Genomic DNA, 21,640 nt, shown 5'->3' with positions numbered 1-21,640 from the left:
AGATGCCTTCTGGGCACTGTTTAACAAGAAGACTGTTGAGTACCTAATTATTTCCGGTGATCTGAATTGACGTCGGACGGAGGAAAGAAGACCTCACACCCAACTGCGGCCACGGATAGGACAGAAGAACGATGACGACGGAAAACGAATTCCCGATTATGCACAAACTGATCATCGAACAGTCATGTGTAAACTACGAACAAAATTACCAAGAGCCCAATAATTCAGAGGAAATGGATCAAAATATATCAAATGTTGGCAAATGAAGGAGGCCGATGTTGTAGCAAAAATTACAGTGGCACCAACCACCATAGTTGAAGTGAGCGGGAATAAAATGTAAGACGCCGCATGCCCTATTTATGGAACAACTAACTGAGGGCCACGACGACGAAGGATTAACAATGACCCGTGGCTTCGGAATGACGATGTTAGGGATGCAGTAAGGTTGAAGGAACAGCTGTTCCACAAAATGTTTTGATCATTGGAATGCCTGCAAAGCAGCCTGTAACAATGTGAAGGAGGTCATTGCCACAACAAAACCAAACACTTATGCAGGTTTATATGTGAAACTTGACATGCGCGAATACGAGCGGGATATTCAACGGCTAGTCAAACCGAGATATGGCGAAACAGAAGAAAGCCAAATTTTTACGGTATCAATGAGGAAACAGACGATTTAGTAGTCGACTTGCGGGAAGCGCGAGTGCGCTGGCATAATAGCTTTGACAAAATTTCAATCTTGGAATTTCCGTACCTACCGGTCTCAATCACCTCCGTTGTTGAAGGCCCGATGAAGGAAACTGACGTCACTGAAGTCCAGCCTCTGCTGAAGGAAATGAAACCAGGGAAAGTCATCGGTCCCGATGATTTCCAGCAGAGTTTTGTTTTGCTCAACGGTGGAATGCAGTTGTGGCCGGCCAAAACAAACTATTCAAGCAGATCTCAAAGAAGCTCAAATACGAACAGACTGGTGATAGAGTATCCATTCAAAAATAAAGGAAGCCCTGCAAATTTTTATAATTACCGCAGGATGAGAATTCTGAGCTACGCAATGACAGATTTCGAACAAATCCTCGACAATAGGATTAGTGATTTAGCCCAACATACAACGAGTCAAGCTGGATTTGTATGAAATTGTGGCACAACCGTAGGAATCTACACTGCACGGCTGTTAGTTGAGAGACACTGTGAAAAGAATAGAAGGCTTCATCTCGACTTTCCGGACCTTATCTTGCCTTATCTGATCAAAGCTACAAGAGCATGGAATTCTAGAGCACCTCATTGAGAGTGTAGAATTGCTCTAAGTAGAACCATCAAGTTATGTACAAGCTCTTGCAGGAGCGTCTGATGACTTCCGCATAACTGTAGGAGTCCCCCAAGGCCCTGCCTTATCACCACTGCTGTTCATTCTTGTGATGGACACCATTATATCAGACCTGCACAAGCCAATACCATGGGCACTTCTCCATGCAAATGATATAATTTTGGCTGCAGAGAATAAGTTTGATCTGCAGCGCCAAACAGAAGATTGAAACAATAGACTAGCGCAATATTCCCCGGGCCTCTACAAAAGGAAGACCGAATGCATGACATTATATCATTGAGAAGCTGGAAACATGCATGTTGACGGTGGAGATATAGCACGAGCAGAGAAATTTAAGTATTTTGGCACCACAATCTCTGGCAATGACCGACTTACTGATGAAGTCATCTAAAGGATATACAAAACCTGGCTGAAGTAGAGAATGACAAGTGGTGTCCTTGCGATATCAGATGAAGGACCATCTCAAATCTAAGATCTACCAAACAATTATCCGTCTTTTACAAGTAAATATTATCATAGTTTAGCCCGTATTGAAAATCAATATAAATATCAAAATACAATTGTTTATTTGTAAGTTCACCTATTCAATACATAAAAATACTTTTTGATTAGGACGTCATCCTTGTTGTATATCTTATATTTGGTACATTTCTTGACGGTCTACCAGGCATCATCAGCCATAATAATGCCTCAAGGTTAGTTCAGGACCCCAATTTTAATCTATATAAGTTATTTGTACTTAATTATGGTCCTCAAACTAATTTACAAGAAACCATTCGGTAACTGAAGATCAGCTATATTGCACAGTATATAAAATAACAGCTTGTCTGTAATAATGAAAATGTATAATTCTGTACACTTCAATTAAATTACAGTAAAATTATTTAAATATTTCAAACACCGAATGTCTAAATCTCAATAATGGTGTTTAAACTTACAATGGTGAATGAAAACATAACATAAAAAACAGAACAATTTTGAATTTGTAGATTTAGTTTGTAATCTACAATCATGCCATTTTCAGTGTGTCACTGTTGGTATAAACATACAAGCTTACTGAGAATATCTGGAGGTAATAGTTGCAGATTGCATTTCAGATGATAAAAATGTGATGAACAAATGATGCTGTGAAGTGAAAGAATGAATAAATTTTTCATGTTTGCTTAAATGTATTTTAACAAATACACTTCAGAAATATCTAGCTGTACCAGAGTTTTTTGTAAATATATATTCAATAAAACTACATGAAGGGACATTAAATGTGATCTCATAGTTCCTGGACATTTTAGATAATTTTATCCAATAGAATTTTAAGATATCAGTGTTTAAATGTTATGTTTTTAAGAAAGGATTAAACCGATGAAAATGACCAGTTTATGGAGATAGAAGATCCAATACTCAACACAACTGTGAAATAGGTACAACATATTCAGTATTGTATAGGGTTTGTGGTGTACGTACTTTCTTTCTTCTTTGATGTACACCAGCAGCTTACCATCAGTATGTTCTTCAATGAATAAATCCTCCTTAATATCTTCGGAAGGCTATAAGTAAGAAATAGGAAAAGTAGAATTAAGAAGTAAGGGAATAAAAATATATAGGCCTAAATAAGAAACAGATGAGGAAATAAATTTCATATTAGTATTAATTTTACTCCCAATTTAGAAATGTAAAAATTTAAAAATTGAAAGGAACAATCAAATCAAATCGAATGAAAATCACTTTATTTGCAAACAAGGTGTCTACGCCGGTGGCAAATGGTACAGAATAATTCATTATTATCAAGAACTAAATTTTAAATTGACAAGAGAAGAAGACATTTTCCTAAAATACAGTGTTATACAATTTACACTAACAACTCTTTATTAATCACATGGCTCATCCTTAATAAACTGACATTATTTACAAATTCTATGCATAATATCTTCTGTACTTACAAACATAATCAACACACATACAGTATGTGGAATTAGTTTAATAATAATATACAACTGCTATAAGATTAGAATATACATTGCATTTATTTTATTTTTTTACTCATTAAGCATAGTGACCTGCTGCGTCTTAACCAGAGCCCCTTTTGCCACCACTTTTCAGATAAATGATAAGAACATGAAAAGGAACAAACAATAGGATAGCAGTAGACAAGGCAGTGATAGAAAAGAACGAAAATGAAAGGACAAGTACTATCTACAAATCCTTACCAATACCATTCCTTGCTTCTATTTCCCTTTCTGATGATCCTTATTTCTACACTGACTGGCTATTTTCTTTACCCTCTTCTATTCACATTCCCCTATTCCCATAGTTCTGTAGATGACTTGTTGCCTCTTTGTTCCTTTCATGTTCCTATATACAGTACTTTCTTTCTGAAAAGACCTCACTGTAATATCACATAATCCCACATTATTCCTATCACTTTCCCAACAGGAGGACAATGCTTAAATCATAACTAGAGAAATATCCATCTTCCTACCCTGTACATCACATTATGACAAAAAATCAATCAATCAATCAATCAATCAATCAATCAATCAATCAATCAATCAATCAATCAATCAATCAATCAATCAATCAATCATTAAATGCATCAATAACCACTTATCAGCCTGTAGGGCTGTCACCCAAGTAGCAGATTGTTTATCAGTTGTTTATGTAGAAAAAGATTGTGAAAATTCATGAAAAAACTCTCTTTGTAATTTTTTTCAATCATTAAAGACACTTCATATAAGCAAACATTTGCTAATATATATCCCCATAAATCCGAAGCCATCTCTCCATTGTCATCTCTGAATATACTGCTTAGTCGAACAGCTTGTCTCCTTTCTCCAGGTCTTCCTAGGGCAAATATTGCAACATCTCTGTAACACAACACTTTTATCAGAAATCACCCACAAGAAATGGAGCTGTTTCTGTTTATTATTTCCTGTTCTCTAACCAAGTAATCCTGGCGAGGGTCAAATACTCTAATTGTGGCTTTGCTGGAGATTTATATGCCTTCTCCTTTACAACCTCTAAATAACCCCATAACAATATTAAGAGATATGTAAATTTTATTTTTAATCCTGTGTATGTTTTTACCACAATGAAGATCTATCATTATTATGAATACCTAGGTACTTACAGAGATCCCTACGTGAAAAATTCACACCATCAACACAATAATTATAACAGAGGGGACTCTTTCTATTTGTGAAACATACAACCTGACTTTTCACCTTGTTCACCATCATACCACTGCCCAATGTCCGTCTCAAAATATTGTCAAGGTCATCTGCAGTCGCTCACAATCCTGAAATGTATTTATTACAAAGATTCCAGATTTCATCCTCCTATACACAGCAAATATTATCCTCATCACGACGCGCAGGTTGCCTACGGGAGTCAAATCACAAGACCTGCACGTGGCGAGCGGAACATGTCCTCGGGCACTCCCGGCACTAAAAGCCATACGCCATTTCATTTAGCGGACTACCATGATATAGCGTAAGCTGCTGTCGCTTATCTATATATAAAAAATTGGATGTTGGTATATTTGACGTTAATAGACTCAAAAACTACTGGACAGATTTCCCTGAAATTTTCACAATTTGTTATTACATCTGAAAGGGATTATGAAGTGGTTTGAACGAAATAGGTAAGGTAGTTTTATTATTATGAGTAATTTTACGTAATTTTATTAAATTGCAAATCCGCACCAAGATTGGATCGACTTGATGGACAGATTGTCGCTAGGCGACAGCAGCTTACGCTATATCATGATAGTCCGCTAAATGAAATGGCGTATGGCTTTTAGTGCCGGAAGTGCCCGAGGACATGTTCGGCTTGCCACGTGCAGGTCTTGTGATTTGACTCCCGTAGGCAACCTGCGCGTCGTGATGAGGATAATATTTGCTGTGTATAGGAGGATGAAAACACGCTGCATTGACTTACAAAGTATCTTTCTTGATACGAGGTGCATTCTTATGCCTATTATTTTGAAACAGCAGTCCAACATGCCGTGATTGAGATGTACTTTCATGTCATAGTACCAACATTGATAGGCCTGCCCATTTTGATGAATGTAGCTGTATATTAGACGTGTAAAATATTTAAGAAACTGTTAAAAGTATAGAATATCAACAATGGAATGACAAGTGTTATCACCCCGCTCCTAACGAAGAGCAACTGGGGGTTCCCAACGAGCAAAGGCGAGTCTATGTACTCTATAGGTCTATAGGTGGGTATGTAGGTATGTATGTATTGCATCTTCTCCTATACCACTCCAGCGATTTCAACCAAACTTGGTACACTTATGACGTAGTATCAGAAAACAAACCTCGTGGGGGAAAGACACCTCAAGCACCCTTAAAGAGGGGGGGGGGAGCCTTGGGGACCGAGTTACAAATATAATCGAAAATAGTGTTGAATTCATAGTTTTCGGGGTCGCTGAGATAAATAGTGACACTCCGGATTTTAAAGTCCAATTTCAGTCCCCTTTGGGGTGGGAGCGAGGGGGAGTGAGAAATAATAATAATAATAATAATAATAAAATATAGAGCCGAATTCATCATTTTTAGGGTGGCTGAGATGAATAGTGACACTCCAGAATTTGTTGAAGTCCAAGTTCTTCACACTTTGGGGAGGTGGGGATGAGGGGGAATGATATATAAAAATAATCGGAAATAGTGTCGAATCCATAGTTTAAGGGGTCGCCGAGATGAATAGTGACACTCCGGAATTTTTGAAAGTCCAAGTTCATTACCCTTTGGGGTTGGGGGGCGAGGGGGAATGAGATATAAAAATAATCAGAAATAGTTACGAATCCATATTTTCGAAGTCGCTGAGATGAATAGTGACACCCGCGTATTTTTAAAAGTCCTTTGGGATAGGGGACGAGGAGATGGTGAGATATAAAAATAATCGGTAATAGAGCCAAATCCACAATTTTCGGGGTCGCTGAAATGTATAGTTATTGTCCGAATTCTTAAAAGTCCAAGTTCACACCCTTTGGGGTGAGGGACGAGGGGAGAGTGAGATATAAAAATAATCTGAAATAGTATCGAATTCATGGTTTTCGGTGTCACTGAGATAAATAGTGACACTCCGGATATTTTAATGTACATATTCAGCACCCTTAGTGGGGGGGAGGGGGCGAGACGGGAGTGAGATAGAATAATAGAAAATAGAAGTCTAATCCATAGTTTTCGGGGTCGCTGAGATGTATAGTGGCACTCCGGATTTTTTTAAGTTCATATTCAGCACCCTTAGTGGGTGGGGGGGGGGGACGAGGCGGGAGTGTGATATAATAATTATAGTAATAGAAAATATAAGTCGAATCCATAGTTTTCGGTGTCGCTGAGATGAATAGTGGCACTCTGGAATTTTTTAAATTCAAAGTTCATCACCCTTTCGGGTGGGGGGAGAGGGGTAATGAGATATAAAATCAACAGGAAATAGTGGCTAATCTATAGTTTTCGGGGTCACTGAGATGTGTAGTGACACTCCGGATTTTTAAAAGTCCATGTTCAGCATTAAGAGATAAGGATTTCGTAGTGTTCCCTATTGAAGTGAGTTCAGCAACCTGGGGGGGGGAGGGGGCGTGGTGAGGGGTGGGTGGGGGGAAGAAGTGAGACATAAAATTAATCAAAAATAGTGTCGAATCCATATTTTTCGGGATCGCTGAAATGAATAGTGACACTCCGGATGTCGTTTAAGTCCAAGTTGAGCCCCAGTAAGCAGGGATGTGAGAAGGGGTGAAAAGAAAATGTGCAAATGGGTGTTTGTATGTATGTTCCAGCATAGGTGTCAACTAAACATGGAACAAATATTATGTACTAATTGTAAAAAATACTGCGGGGGCAAGAAACCCCTAGAAACCCAAGGGAAGTGGGCGAAATATAATTATAAGTAAAACCAACCGATATTAGTGTTGAATCCATAGTTTTCTGGACTACGGGAGAGATTTCAGCCAAACTTGGTACACTTATGACTTGCCATCGTGAGAAAAACTGCGAGGAGTTATGGTAGACCTAGTACGCCTAGGGGTGGGGTGGGAAGGGCTGAGATGTAAAAATAATCGAAAATAATGTGGAATAGTGAGACGAATTTTGATATTTTCTTTTTTTGCTAGGGGCTTTACGTCGCACCGACACAGCTAGGTTTTATGGCGACGATGGGATACGAAAGGCCTAGGAGTTGGAAGGAAGCGGCCGTGGCCTTAATTAAGGTACAGCCTCAGCATTTGCCTGGTGTGAAAATGGGAAACCACGGAAAACCATTTTCAGGGCTGCCGATAGTGGGATTCGAACCTACTATCTCCCGGATGCAAGCTCACAGCCGCGCGCCTCTACACGCACGGCCAACTCGCCTGGTAATTTTGATATTACGGGCGTCATTGTGTGTATGTTTCTTCCAACATAGCCCTCATACAAAATTGGTACACATACGACATACTATCTTTAAAAAAATACTACTGGGTAAAACACCAGTAGCATCCTCGTGGAGGCGGTGAAATGTAAAAATAAACGAAAATAACTGATATTAATGTTTACAAGTTAGCTGAGTTGAAATGTGACGCTCTGGATGGATAAGTCATACTTCACCGCAATTGGTATGGAGGTTGAGAAGGGGTGAAAATGAATGTAAAAATAACCGTCATATATGGGTGTATGTGGGTGTATTCCAAAATAGCTCTCAACAAAACTTGGTACATATATGACTTACCATCTCGAAAAAAAGAAATACTATGGAGATAAAGCACCAATCCCCGTTGGGGGTGGGGAATGGGAGGGCATGACATTTTCCATTATTTAAAAATAATAGAAAATAGCCGATATTAATGTCGAATTCATTGTTGTGACTCCCTGAATATAGTTTAAGTCGACGTTCAACCTCCATTGGGACGGTACACTGAAAAGGGGTTTTGTAGTGAATAGTACAAAATGACCAAGATTAGTACTGAATCCACTGCGTTTGGGGTCTCAAGGCTGACTGGTGTGAGTCTCAATGACAGTTGAAATCGTGTAGGTCATATCTATACCGTGACTGATAAATACATGAAGTTATCACTTATTCTCTTTTTGAAACGATCAAATATTTCCCAATCAGTTCGAGCTTCCACAAGGATAAAAGTTTACTCAAAAATGAAATAATTTAAAACTTGAAATCAAACACATCTAAATAACTCTAAAACTATATAATAGATGGGTAAAAATCCATATCCCAGAAAGGAAGTCTATAAAAATTCACTTTATCATAACCAACTGGTGATACTAATCTTAAAACTAAACATCCTAAACCAACCGGGCTACGCCGGGTAGTACAGCTAGTATATACATAAGAAAATAAAGGTATCATCATACTTCCCTGTGGGACCCAATTCCACAATAATTGTTACAGGATCAAACAGAGCTTCACTTAGTCTAATGCTAAGAGTTCTTTTTCCGAGAAATGTAGTTACCCATTTAGTCACTCTTTTATCTTGCCCCATTGCACTAATTGTCAGTAGTCTCCCTAGATCTACTCTATCAAAAGCCTTAGATATATCAACCGTGATACATTTGACCTCCTGAATTTAGAACATCTGCTATATCTTTCTGGAATCTACAAGATGATCTTCAGTGGAATAATGTTCCTAACCCTGAACTACATTCTATCGAACCAGTTAGTAATTTTGTAAATGTGTATAATATAATCAGAAACAATGCATTCCAAGTTCTTGCAACGAACAACAGTCAAGATGAATAGTGTGCAATTATTGGCTTTATGTTGATCACATTTTCTTTATACACAGGGTGCTACTACATCAATTCATCATTAATTTGGTATAGCTGCTTCATACAAACACTAATCAATATAGCACTACAGACTTGGTTCTGTCTCAACCAATTGACTTTAGTATATCCCAAAAAATTTTACCAATCGCAGCCACATTTCTGGTTTCAAATTTTTGTATCTTATTTTCAGTGTCTTTTTTTTAATCATAGGTCCATGTGGACATTGCAAATTAATTTTAAAGTATCAGGTGAAACTGTCAAATTCATCAGGAACTGAAAAAGGACATGACCATGCCATTGGTGACATGTCCTATGCCTCAGGAGTGATGGGTGCGATGCCCATTTGCTGGTGAATGGTGTCTTTTTTATGTGATGCAGGACTGCGATACCCATCGATTAATGGAGTATACACATTCCCATATTGCATAATTGGTACTCAATACCTTTCTCAGTCTGTCTACATTCAACACTATACACAGCAACAGGGCGTACTAACATGCAGTATATTCTGGACTTCAAATGAAGTGGCATCCTTCAGTCACAGAGTATGCATGTGACTTCCCCTCCATTGTTGCCTTTATTGTAATTCGCACTTCAACAACTACCCCATTATCAGTCTGTAAGAGAGATCCTAGATACCTGAATCAACTTGGATGGAGCCATTAGATCGTTCGGATGAGTCCAGTTATTCACTCTTCTTTATGTTCATTCTATGGTCGTATTGTGAGAAACAGACATTCTAATCTTCACCTTGAAGCCGCAGTCCTGTTATGGGTCCGTAAGAAAGTGCAATATCATAGGCATATAAGAGAGTCCTAGGAACTCTCCTTTTCGGGTCCCATGTGATGTTGTCTATGCTGAGAACAGAGTTGAACATTGGTGTACACCAACTTTAACCGAAAAGCACTCCGAGATGCTAAGAGCGCAACGTACACAACCTCTATTGTTGGTGTACAGCATCTTGTTCCAAATTATAAGCATTTCTTGGTACACCATGGTCATGAGAGAAGACCAGATCACACGGTGTGGATCACGGTAGAAAGCCATGTCAAGGCCAAGGAAGGCAACAATTCCTTGCAGAGCATGCTTTCCTCCCTTGAAGTCAAGGTGGGCTACATGCCGATGCTCTTCGGTTCTAGGATCGAGGTAGCCGTTAAATCTTCGAGGCTTCTGCGTATGTCGTTCATCCAGTATCTCTTTAAGAGATCTATGAAGGATATTGCCATTGTAATTACGATAGACCATGCTTCCAAGTTTATGCTTATATTCTTGCATGACTGTCTGAAGTAACCACACACAAGCATCCCACTCAGAAAAACCACCAAAGACACAATTCTTGAGGTGATCTTAACAGAACTTCAGTTGGTGTAAACATTCAAAAACAATGCACTTCAACTAACATTTGTTCACAAGGTGAACAATATGTACCACACGATACAACAATCAAATTCTCCCACGGAGGAACAGAGAAAAAGAGCACAATAGTTCTATGAACTTTAAATGTCCAATATCAACACATATCCATCCGTATTAAGAACTGAAATGTACATGTGTTTGATGTTAAACAGTCATCCAGATTAATCGCATGGAATATTTTGAAGCTAACACTCAGAGAAGTGTACGAAAACACCAGTAAATTGCAGGGTATATGCCGTGAGAGGGAATCATGTATCAAATGTATCTGGGCATAGAGAAATGCACATGGCTCAATTTATCTCCAGAGGGAACAGATTGCATTGCACGAAACAAATTTCAATGACACTTTGATGAATGATCATTTAACAAATGTAAATTTAATGATTATCATTATTTTACTATAAAACCAATTCATTCATTCATTCATTCATTCATTCATTCATTCATATCCTAAGGCCCTCTACACACGGAGCTACTCATCAGAAAAGTGACTAGTTTGTAACCGGGGTCACAAGCTGGTTAGTAACAGAATAGCGACTCGGCTCCACACACGAAGCTACTGTACGGTGATGGATTCTTCCTGATTAGCCATTTGTAAAGTTTGGTGCGGACTCGCTAGATCGCTTCTTAACTTTGCTAGAATGTCAACCATTCACTCAAGTGACGAAGAAGACATGATCGTGTTTCATTATTTCAGGAGAAAAGATAGAAAAAGGTATTGGGTTCACCCATATCTTGAAAAGAACATCAGCTGCAGATTATTCATAATAGTAAAGGAGCTCGAGCAAACGGATGCTAAATTTATTTCTTTTTATCCTATGACAAAACACAGTTATATGGACTTAGTGCAGGATATTGCGCCTGCAATTCGACAGCGAAATACAAATAAAAGGGAATGTGTGAGTGCTGAGGAAAGAGTGCTAATAACTCTCAGGTAAGAAAAGTGAACTTTATTTTTACAAAAAATCTAAAAGCTTAGAAAACAATTCCATGCTTTCTCCGTAATGTCCTTTCTTGCGTAATCCTTCAGCGTACAATTGTACAGTACGGGTTGTTTTTTAATTTCTCTCACTAACTTTATGTTGAAAACTTGTTCGCACGCTATCGTAAAAAGGCACTTGGTCACTGGGAACTGAGAAACTGAACTCGCTGGTGAATGGCTCCGCGAGTCACCTGGAAGTGATTACAAACTATTTACTAACAGATTACTAACTGTTAGCGGCGTGTGTGCTTTCCATTGAAATACACAGGAAGTGACACTCAAGAAATCGCCCGGAAATTTCAGTTACCAATCAAGTACTAATGAGTAGCTCCGTGTGTAGATAGCCTAAAGGCAAGGCCTTGCCGCTGCAACCACATTTGTCTCTCCTCTGCTGAGCGTTTCAGGTCAACATATTTTTTTCAACTTCAGCCTGTCCATCACGGAATCCAGATTCTTCTTCCTCGGCCTTCCTCTTCCCTTCTTACCCAGAACTTTTCCTTCCAGAAGAGTCGTGATGAATGTGTTATGTCGAAGTGTGTGGCCAAGGTTTTTGGTTTTCCTCTTTACTATAGTGTTGATCAATTCCCTTGTTTCGTCTATTTCCTTAAGGACCCTATTGTTTGACATTTTCTCTGTCCAACTCATCCTCCATATCCACATTTCCATTGCTTCCAGGCATTTTATATCCTGTTTTGCTAAGACGCATGTTTCGCAACCATACAACAAAACACTCCACACAAACATTTTGGCAAATCCTTTCCTTAATTTAAAGTTAATGTTCCTGCTTGTCAGAAGCTGTTTCCTGTTACTGAAGGCTTGTTTACCTAGAGCAACCCTCCTCCTGATTTCTGTGGTGCACCTGTTGTTCTGAGTGATAATGCTTCCCAAGTAGCAAAATTAACTTACTTGTTGTACATTTTCATCGCCTACCTTAATGTTTATTGGTATTTCCTCAGTTGATTTATTGACAACTAATACTTTTGTTTTCGAGGTGTTCAGTTTCAATTTTGATTCTTGTAGTGTTGATGTTAAAACTCGTAGCATTTTATTTATTTCCCTCTCTGAATCTGCAATTAATGCAATGTCATCGGCAAACCTTATACAGTGGATTTGTTGTCCGTTAATTTTAATTCCTTTGGTTTTTTGCTTAAGTTTTGATATGCCCTTCTCAATGAACATGTTGGCCAAAAATGGAGATAGCGCACAACCTTGTCTCACTCACATAACTGTTAATAATGTAGAATGACACTGCGTAAGCATTGCACAAGTCTACAGATTGATTCACTTTAAATTTCTACACAACAATTTATACTCAAAATGAATTTTCACAAAAGAAGTAGCATTTCCACAAGCCTATTTTACTAATTCATCAAGACATCAATTTATTAGAATATTACATTTTTAATACTTCTGTATCATTTATACAGTAGTATGTACTGTTGAAAGAAATCTTTCATCTACAGCATATTGTACCCTATATTTCGGCATAATTGAAGTTAAAATTGAGATTGCAGCTAGATCTTAATTTAATTCGGTCAGTGGGTAATTTGTAACAGCTGTGGTGAAGGCCAGGATCAGATAACCTTGCAGCAAGTCGCGTTTAAGTTCATAGCTGCATGACCGCATGGGGATCCGTTCCTTTCCTCTTATTGGACAGGAGCTTGGCATGCGACAGACACGAACAGTTAACATTTTCAAGGCTAGCACCACGCAGCAAGTTTTCAGAACTCTTCACAAGACTAGTTTTGAAACATGATATTTTACGAAGACGTGAAGAAAATTTATGATTGGTTTCCAAGTAGTCATACCTTCTAACTGAGAACTGATAAAGGCAGTGAGTAATCGACCCTCTACTTACTTAGCTCTTACTCTACAGCTTTAATACTGCTCTACTTTAGACCACAACTTCAATTCAATTTCCCACTAAAATTCTACAAGATTTTCTGTGTAAAGCGAAATTTATCAGCCATGATGTCTTATAAAGGGAACACTTTATTTCGTCCTCTGATTTAAATATCATAGATTGTGTAATTCCCAGCTAGGTCGGGGATTTTTTCATGATTAATTCTGATAAGATGCGAACTCCTGCAGGACTAAATTCTGGCACCATATAACATTTTCTTTTAGGATATCTATCGAGTATTCAGTACATAGGTGGGTTGGATCCACCAAATAACGATTATTATTGGGTGTGTGTAATCCAGGCTGATTTAAAAATTCTAGATTTTGTAATTCCCAGCTGGATCGGGGATGTTATTCTTTATTAGGTGATTCTGATAAGGCGATAACACCTGTGGGACTAAATTCCGCCACCAGATTTTTTTTTCTTATTCGGTATGCATGTTGAGTATTCAGTATGAAGGTGGGCAGTATCCTCCAAATTATTATCACTATTATTTTTATCATTACTATTATGTCCGCCTCTGCAGAGTAACAGTTAATGTTATTAGCTATTGTTCACGTGCGCCCGGGTTCGGTTCCCGGTACTGCCAGAAATTTCAGACCGGCAGGAGGGCTGGTGTGGTTAAGATATTACATGCAGCTCACCTCCATAGGGGGTGTGCCTGAAAATAGCTACACCAACTCAGGATGAGGACACAAGTCTACTGAGTATTAATGTGTGTATTCGGCACTCAATAGTTGAATTGTCGGGCTGAGTAGCTCAGACGGTTAAGGCGCTAGCCATCTAACCCCAAATTGGCAGCTTCGATTCTGGCTCAGCATGATGGTATTTGAACGTGTTCAAATACGTCAGCCTCGTGTCAGTAGATTTACTGGCACTTAAAAGAAGAGTTGCAGGACTAAATTCTGGCACTACAGTGTCTTCGAAAACTGAAGTGGGGGTATCAATTTCAGCACATAGCAGATTAATTACCAAGCTGGGTAGCTCAGACGGTTCTTAGTGTGCATGTATGTTGAATATTCAGCATAAAAACGGCATGAATCTTCAATGTTATAGTAGCGGGGGGTTCAGCTCAACCGCGCGCATTTATATCAAGCACTTTGAAGAACGCTATCTATCACAGCAAAACTGAACCAACTAGTGCAAGAATTTGGGACGTTACTCAACAGATGTCACCACTAAAGTGATAGAGTAATGTGTTATTTTAAGGTTTCATAAACTGACTCATTTTTCTTCTTTTTTGGTGTTTGCGACAAGTATTTCAAGAAGTTCGGACGTTTCTCCACAGACGTCTCGATTCAGAAACTGAGGTCATGCACTCTGGTGCAAAGTGGAATAACTAGAAATTTAAAGATATTTTTTGTTTATAGGTTTTCTGAACTGAATTGACTTTCCTTGTTTTTGATACTTCAAGGTTTTCCACACTTCTTACTCATCCCGCCAGCTTGGGAGTCTGGCCAATCATAATTTTTGTGTATTTAATTTTCAGCCAATCATGGGCTTCCTGTAACATTTTGTCTTTCCTATCAAATGATAGGGTGTGTCCGGATTTAGTCCAGAGCCTTCTCGAACCTTCCTCTCGGGTATAAAAGCTGACGCCTTTTCGTGTTAACTTGTCTCATTCATCATCGTATTATTGAGTGTGCGTTAAGAGAGGAGGCGGGGTCCTTTCTTCGGCAGGCACAACACCAGCCCAGGTAATGGTCACCAGTTTTGTATCTCTGTAGTTATCTCCGCAAGCTGAACTCGAGGGGAGTTTCCAATCTTGAACTATGTAACAGTCAATTTCCTAAAATGTAAACTTTCTTCCTTCTCATATAAAAGTTCATGTAAGTCCTAAGGACGTAAACTGTAAATCGGGGATAGAGAGTGCGTTACCCTCTCGAATTCCCCTTCAAATTATCTTGAGGTGACTACAATTTTGTAACTGCTTTTCTCTTGTAAATTGTAAATTAACTTGTCCATCTAGTCACCTCAGTAGTTTGGGGTTAGCCTCTGCATCATCAGGCCACGAGCCCAAGTAGGGTTTTAATTTCTGATTTCGAGGAGCTTAAGTGTTCGCCTCCATACATTTTGATTTCTGTGCCAGTAATTGAACCTGTTATTATCCACGAAACCCCGGTAGAATGGGTACTCAATACCCCTGCATTGTTTCTTAAATCCAACTGCTACAGTCTTGTCAAATGTAGGTTGTGCGTAGATAGGCCAGAAATTGTTAAGTATTATACAAAGGTAAAGGTTGCCTTGAGTAGGCCGTAAGTGTTTGGAAGCGCAGTCTCCTTGGTAGAGCCTGTAAGCTCTTTTCTTGTAATGTAATAGATATTTGTGTGGTGCCTTTGGAAGGCCGTAATTTGTAACTGTTGGAGCAAAGTGCTCTTGAAAATTGAGTTTTGGGAGATATCTCTCCTCGTCTACCTAACTAAACGCAACATTAGCGATGTTCTGACCTTTGTAAATTATGAGCTTGAAGCTCAAAATTGTAAATTACCAATTCTTAGTTTTCTGTATTGCACCAAAATTACTCTGTACCTGAAATCTTGTTCGTTCACCAAGTGAAGAGTTTTGTTAAAATTTAAGATCTGAAAAGAAATATAACCTCTATTTTAAAGTTTTAAATTAATCTATCGTAGATAGACCCATTCCAGTCCGCACCTTCTTTCACCTCTGCGTTTTACAGAAAACCCCGGAACAATAATAATAATTATTATTAATATTATTTTCGAACTTTTCAAACATTGGATTGCAGTCATTAACACATAAAACAAATATTATTTTTGTCCTCGCCTCAAAAGCAAGTCGAAGAAGCATTTCAGTTAAGCACGCAAGACTTTCATGCAGAGTCATATAGTTAGCATGCTTGTTTCCTTCGTAAGTAAATGAGACACCGGTCTGATTCCTAGTCAAGTCGGTGATTTTTAATTTCCATAGCTCAAAGGTTGGTGTTTTTTAATTTAATGCACAATCATTTCGTTACTATTATAGTCGAGCAGTCAAATCAAATCAAATCAAAATCTCTTTATTTGCAAATGAGGTGTTTACCTCGGTGGCAAATGGTATACTAAAATACATTATTGTCAAGCATTAAATATTAAATTAACAAGAGAATAAAATTTTCCTATAATACAATATTATATAATTTACGCTAACAATTTTTTTCTATTAAACACACAGCTCATCCTTAATAAATTTACATTGTTTACAAAATTCTACATATAATATCTCCTGTACTACTTATATAGTCATCTGATATACAGTATGTGGAATTACTTCAAATGATACTGTACAACTGGTATATGATTAAAATTTACATTGCATTTATTTACTTTTTCTTTTTTTTTACCCATTCTGGAACCTAAGTAGCATAACGACCTGCTGCGTCTTAACCAGAGCCCCTTTTATCACCACTTTTCAGAGTTCCTGAAGGGCCTTCACAGCTACCGTAGCAGTCCCAGGGCCTTCTAAGTCCCCACTGTACTTCACCTCTACAGGCAGTCCCCTACTTTGGCTGTCCAAACTCGTTAGACCAGGGGATGGAATTAATTTATTCACACACATTCTTAATTTACATTAACCTGCACTGGTCGAATGCCCTCTTTAACATTTCATTTATTTTCTCTGTTGCTGTTTATTCTCTTTTTGAATATCTGTACAGATTTTGAAAAAGAATCAAACACTATTCCTGGTAAACTGTTCCACTCCACACCCTTCCCAATGAATGAAAATTTACCAATTGCTTCAGCTAAAATTCCTTCTAATTTTATATTTGTGGTCAGTCCTGCCGATATAATTATTTTCCAACTGAAGCCTCTCACGGATATCTCCCCATGCTGCTTCTCCTGTATAGGCTCTATATAAACCTATAAGTCTAGATCTCTCCCTTCTCTTACTTAAAGTTTCCCACCCTAGGTTCTTTAACATTTCTGATACACTACTCTTTCTCCTGAAATCCCCTGTTACAAATCTTGCTGCTTTCCTCTGCACACTATCTATTTCATTTATTAGGTATTCTTGGTGAGGATCCCAAACACCGTTTGCATATTCCAATAATGGACGAACCATACTTAAGTAACTTTTCTAATTCTTTGTTGCATCCTTTAAGTAGCCTCATTATGACATGTAACGATCTGTATGCTTTCTCAACAATGTCATCCACATGACCCTTCCAGTGCAAATTACTTTCAAATCTTACACCTAAGTATTTGCACTTGCCATCTTTTGGGATAACTACCCCATCCAAAGTATATTCAAATTCAGTTTTAAAACTCCTGTTTGTAAATGTTGTAACAGTTGATTTGCCTCCATTAACCTTCATGTTATTCTCTTCAACCCATTGTTGGATACTCTCAAGGTCCCTTTGTAATTCTGAACAATCCTCAATGGTATTTATTTCCCTATAAACAATTATGTCATCTGCATACAATCTTATTTTTGATGTTATATTGTTCCTTAAATCATTTACATATATTAAGAAAAGTAACGGTCCGATTATACTACCCTGTGCATTTCCCTTCCAAACTTTCTCTTCCTGCGAAACGTTAATTCCTATTTTGACTTTCTGAACCCTTGAATTTAGAAATGTTTTTACCCAACGTGTAACCCTTACGTCCAATCCTATTCCCTCCAATTTCTTTAATAATATTCCATGTTCCACTCTATCAAAGGCTTTGGAAAGATCTATGGCTATGCAATCTAACTGGCCTCCTGAATCCAATTGATCTGATATGTCCTGCTGAAATCCCACCAGTTGTGCCTCACAAGAAAATTTCTTTCTAAATCCATACTGGCTCCTCATGAACCAATTTTTATCATCACATATCCCTCTGATGTACTTTGATATTAAACTCTCCAGTATTTTACAGACTATACTGGTCAGGCTAATTGGTCTGTAGTTCTCTGGTTTCCTTTTATCACCCTTTCCTTTATAAATTGGTATTATTATAGATTCCTTCAATTCCTTTGGTATTACACTATTATTTTTGACATAGTCAAAGAGAAATCTTAAATAAGGCACTATGTACCACCCCATTGTCTTTATCACCTCCCCAGTAATTTGATCACTTCCTGCTGCTTTTCCTTGCTGAAGCAGTTGGATTTCTCTGAAAATATCTTCATTTGTGAACGAGAAGCTTCTTGTTTCCCTCTGTGTCTGTAACTCTGTAACTTCTGTTTCGGTTTCCAACTCCTGACAATCATCTACTGAATCTCTAAATTCCCTACTAAAGAGGTTTGCTTTCTCAGTATCTGTTAAATAGTGTTCACCCCCTTCTCCCACCATTGTAGGAATTTGGATTCCTTTTCCTTTTTGATTCCTGATATATGAATACAGCTTTTTCCATTTCCCTTTGTGGTCATTACACTCTTGAAGAATTCCATTCATATAATTCTCTTTTGCTTCCTTTTTCACTGTATTCAGTTCCCTCATTAGCTGTTTTCTACTTTCTCTACTCTCCCTACCTTCTTTGATTTTCCTGTTTACTATTCTACATTTTCTTTTTAATTTTCTTATTTCCCTTGTATAATAAACAGGGTCTGAGGTCATTTTACCCTTCTTAACAGGTACAAATCTCTTCTCTACTTCCCACACGATTCCTTTGAATTTAGCCCAAAGTGTATCCACATTACTCCCTTCACTTATCCAACAACTGAATTGTGATTTAAGGTAAGTCCCACATTCATCAAGTTTAGTTTTTCTGTACAATTTCTTGTCTTGTGTGACCCTCTTATTAAGCCTTTTTGGTACCAGTCCTACATCCATTATTACAGCCTTATGGTCACCTATTCTTTCAAATTACCTCAGTTTTATCAACAATTTCCCATGGTTTAACCAAGAATACATCTAGTAAGTTATTGAGACGAGTCGGTTCTTTTACTACTTGTGTAAATCCTCCCTCCCAAATTAACTTATTTGCCAGTTTCTGTTCATGGGCTTCACTTGCAGCTCCATTCCATTCAACCTCAGGCAAGTTTAGATCTCCCCCAATTATTACCACATCATTATTATTGTTTTTATGAGTATAATCTATTATTTTCTCAAATATTTCCATGTCTCTTTCCTCTCTTCCAGGCCTGTATGTTCCTATAATTCCCACCTCCTTCATATTATCACAAATTAATTTTATCCCTAATATTTCATCCCTTTCATCGGTAAACTATTCATGTGAACAATATGTTTCCTTCACCAGAATAAACACCCCCCCTCCCTTTTTACCTCCTCAGTCTCTACGATAGACTGTGTACCCTTCTGGAAATACTTCTCTATTACCCACCCCTTCTCTCAACCACGATTCCACTCCTATCACCACATCAGTCTCATAAGATTCCATCAATATACCGAATTTTAATTGTTTATTTACTACACTCTGAGAGTTTACCAAGAGCAATCTCAGACCCCCTTCCTCCCTAAAACTTGACTGTTGCAATTGGGTAACTTGAAATTCCTTACTTTCCTGAGTTTAATTTTTTAGTTGGCTGAGCCAGCTTGAAGTACAGCTGGCTCTTTCTACTAGTTTTCCTGGTCAGTGATATAACTCAAGGGAGTTGCCTTTTTTACAGTACATATCTTATGATTAATAAAATCTAGAAGAATATTTGCTATCTTTTGTTTGCCTGAATTGTTTAGATGAAGGCCATGCTTTGTGTAACAGTGTCTCTCGAAACTGCTGCTATCAATTACCTGTGTATTATGAAAATATTTACAAATTTTAACCATATCTGTGTTAACTTTGTCCACTTCAATGTTCACACACGAGTCTCTAATCAAATCATGCCTGTGGGGCACGTTCATTACAAAGATGTTAGTGTGAGTCAGCTTACCTAGTGTACATTTAAGTTCAGAAATAACATTCTTAGCATCGTTGTGAGCTACGTCGTTCGTCCCGCCGACGATCACTACTGCATCTTGACTTCCAAGATTTCTTGCCGCCTGCTCCGTGTTTTCCAATACCTTCTTCAGTGGGGTCCCAGGATAGATGACTGCCGATGCTGTAATATCTTCATTGACCATTTTCTCCGCAATTCCCCTCGCCTGGCTATCACCAAATATAAGAATGTTCGACACTTTCACCGGTGCACTGTGTGGGATTTTAGGCCTAACTTTGCCGCTTCTCATAACGGATTTTGCGCTATACTTTTGACTGCTTCCTATACGGATACCTTGCGTATCGCTTACTTCCCTCAGGGCTGAAAATCTATTTTTGGTGTCAATTACAAAGTTGTCCTTATTAAACTGTACATTTTTCCTCCTAGAATCTGAAGCAACTTGACACCACACGCTAGAATTCTCGGAGCCACATGTGTTCTGAGTGTTTACTGGTACCGGTACTTTCGATTCCAGTAAACGTACCTTTTCCTTTAAAATCTCATTCTCCGCTTTTAATGCTTGTAAATCCTGTTGCAATAAAGAGAGAATTACAAGTACATTATCATTACCTCCATCCTCCAAGTAATGAGACGCCAGCGATTCGTTGACCGTTGTAGGCCTAGGTTTGTTACCGCTATTCAAATTGCTCTCGCCACAGCTAACACAAGTCCAAGTATCTTCATTTTTAGCAAAACCAGCACTACATATACACTCAAAATGGTACCAAATTAAACACTTTTCACACTGGATACCATTCTTCACTCGCTTCTTGTTTACACCACATTTATTCCCGATTATTTCGCGAGAGAACCGGGAGCTATCTTCACTTACATCCTTCGCTGACGCCATCTTCCTTTGCTGAAAGAAGGGAAAGAGTGCCAAATTCGATTCCCAGTCAGGGTGTGGATTAGTTAATTTCTTCCAGCTGAAACATTAAGTGTATTTAATTAAATGCATGCTTTCAATGCGCAGTCCTTTACTTAGCACAATACTCAGGAATGAAAAAGGGAAGAGCCCTGGGTTCCATTCCTAGGCATTTGTTATGCAAATTTTTTTCTGTTCTGAACACAAAGTTTTATTTTCTGAGTGATGTCAACAATACTGTAAACTAATATAAGTCTCTAGATTTCAAATCTATAAGCTCGAAATGTTACAATAAAGAATTCAGAGTTCCAAAAACCAAAAGCATATTATGCATCAGCTCACACGCTAGCGTCTTAGACTCTACAGCCTCTCGACTTCAAGAACTTCAATAGTTGTATAAAAGGTATATCCCAATGAATAATGCACATGTAATAAACGTTTCACTATCTCCCCAGTCCCATACCACTATCTTGATCCAAGTTCAGCTCTGAAACCTAGATCGTAGCTCATTTCTTTTAGATCTAATGCCCTTGTC

The 21,640-nt window shown here is 38.2% G+C and overlaps 1 protein-coding gene across 1 annotated transcript in view; it reads right to left on the bottom strand.

Moving 5' to 3' along the window:
- Positions 1–1,318: 1,318 nt before the first annotated feature.
- Positions 1,319–21,640, bottom strand: part of LOC136885436 (uncharacterized) — a 57,007-nt gene continuing 36,685 nt past the window's right edge. The window contains exons 4-5 of the mRNA XM_068230282.1: positions 2,786–2,868; positions 1,319–1,436 (exon numbers count right to left, since the gene is read on the bottom strand). Coding sequence (XP_068086383.1) covers positions 1,319–1,436; positions 2,786–2,868 — 201 coding nt within the window. The remainder of the gene's footprint in view (positions 1,437–2,785; positions 2,869–21,640) is intronic.

This window comes from Anabrus simplex, chromosome 14, assembly GCF_040414725.1.
Source record: "Anabrus simplex isolate iqAnaSimp1 chromosome 14, ASM4041472v1, whole genome shotgun sequence".
Taxonomy (NCBI): domain Eukaryota; kingdom Metazoa; phylum Arthropoda; class Insecta; order Orthoptera; family Tettigoniidae; genus Anabrus; species Anabrus simplex.
Note: the sequence above shows the minus strand (reverse complement) of the source record. Positions and strands in the feature narration are given on the sequence as shown.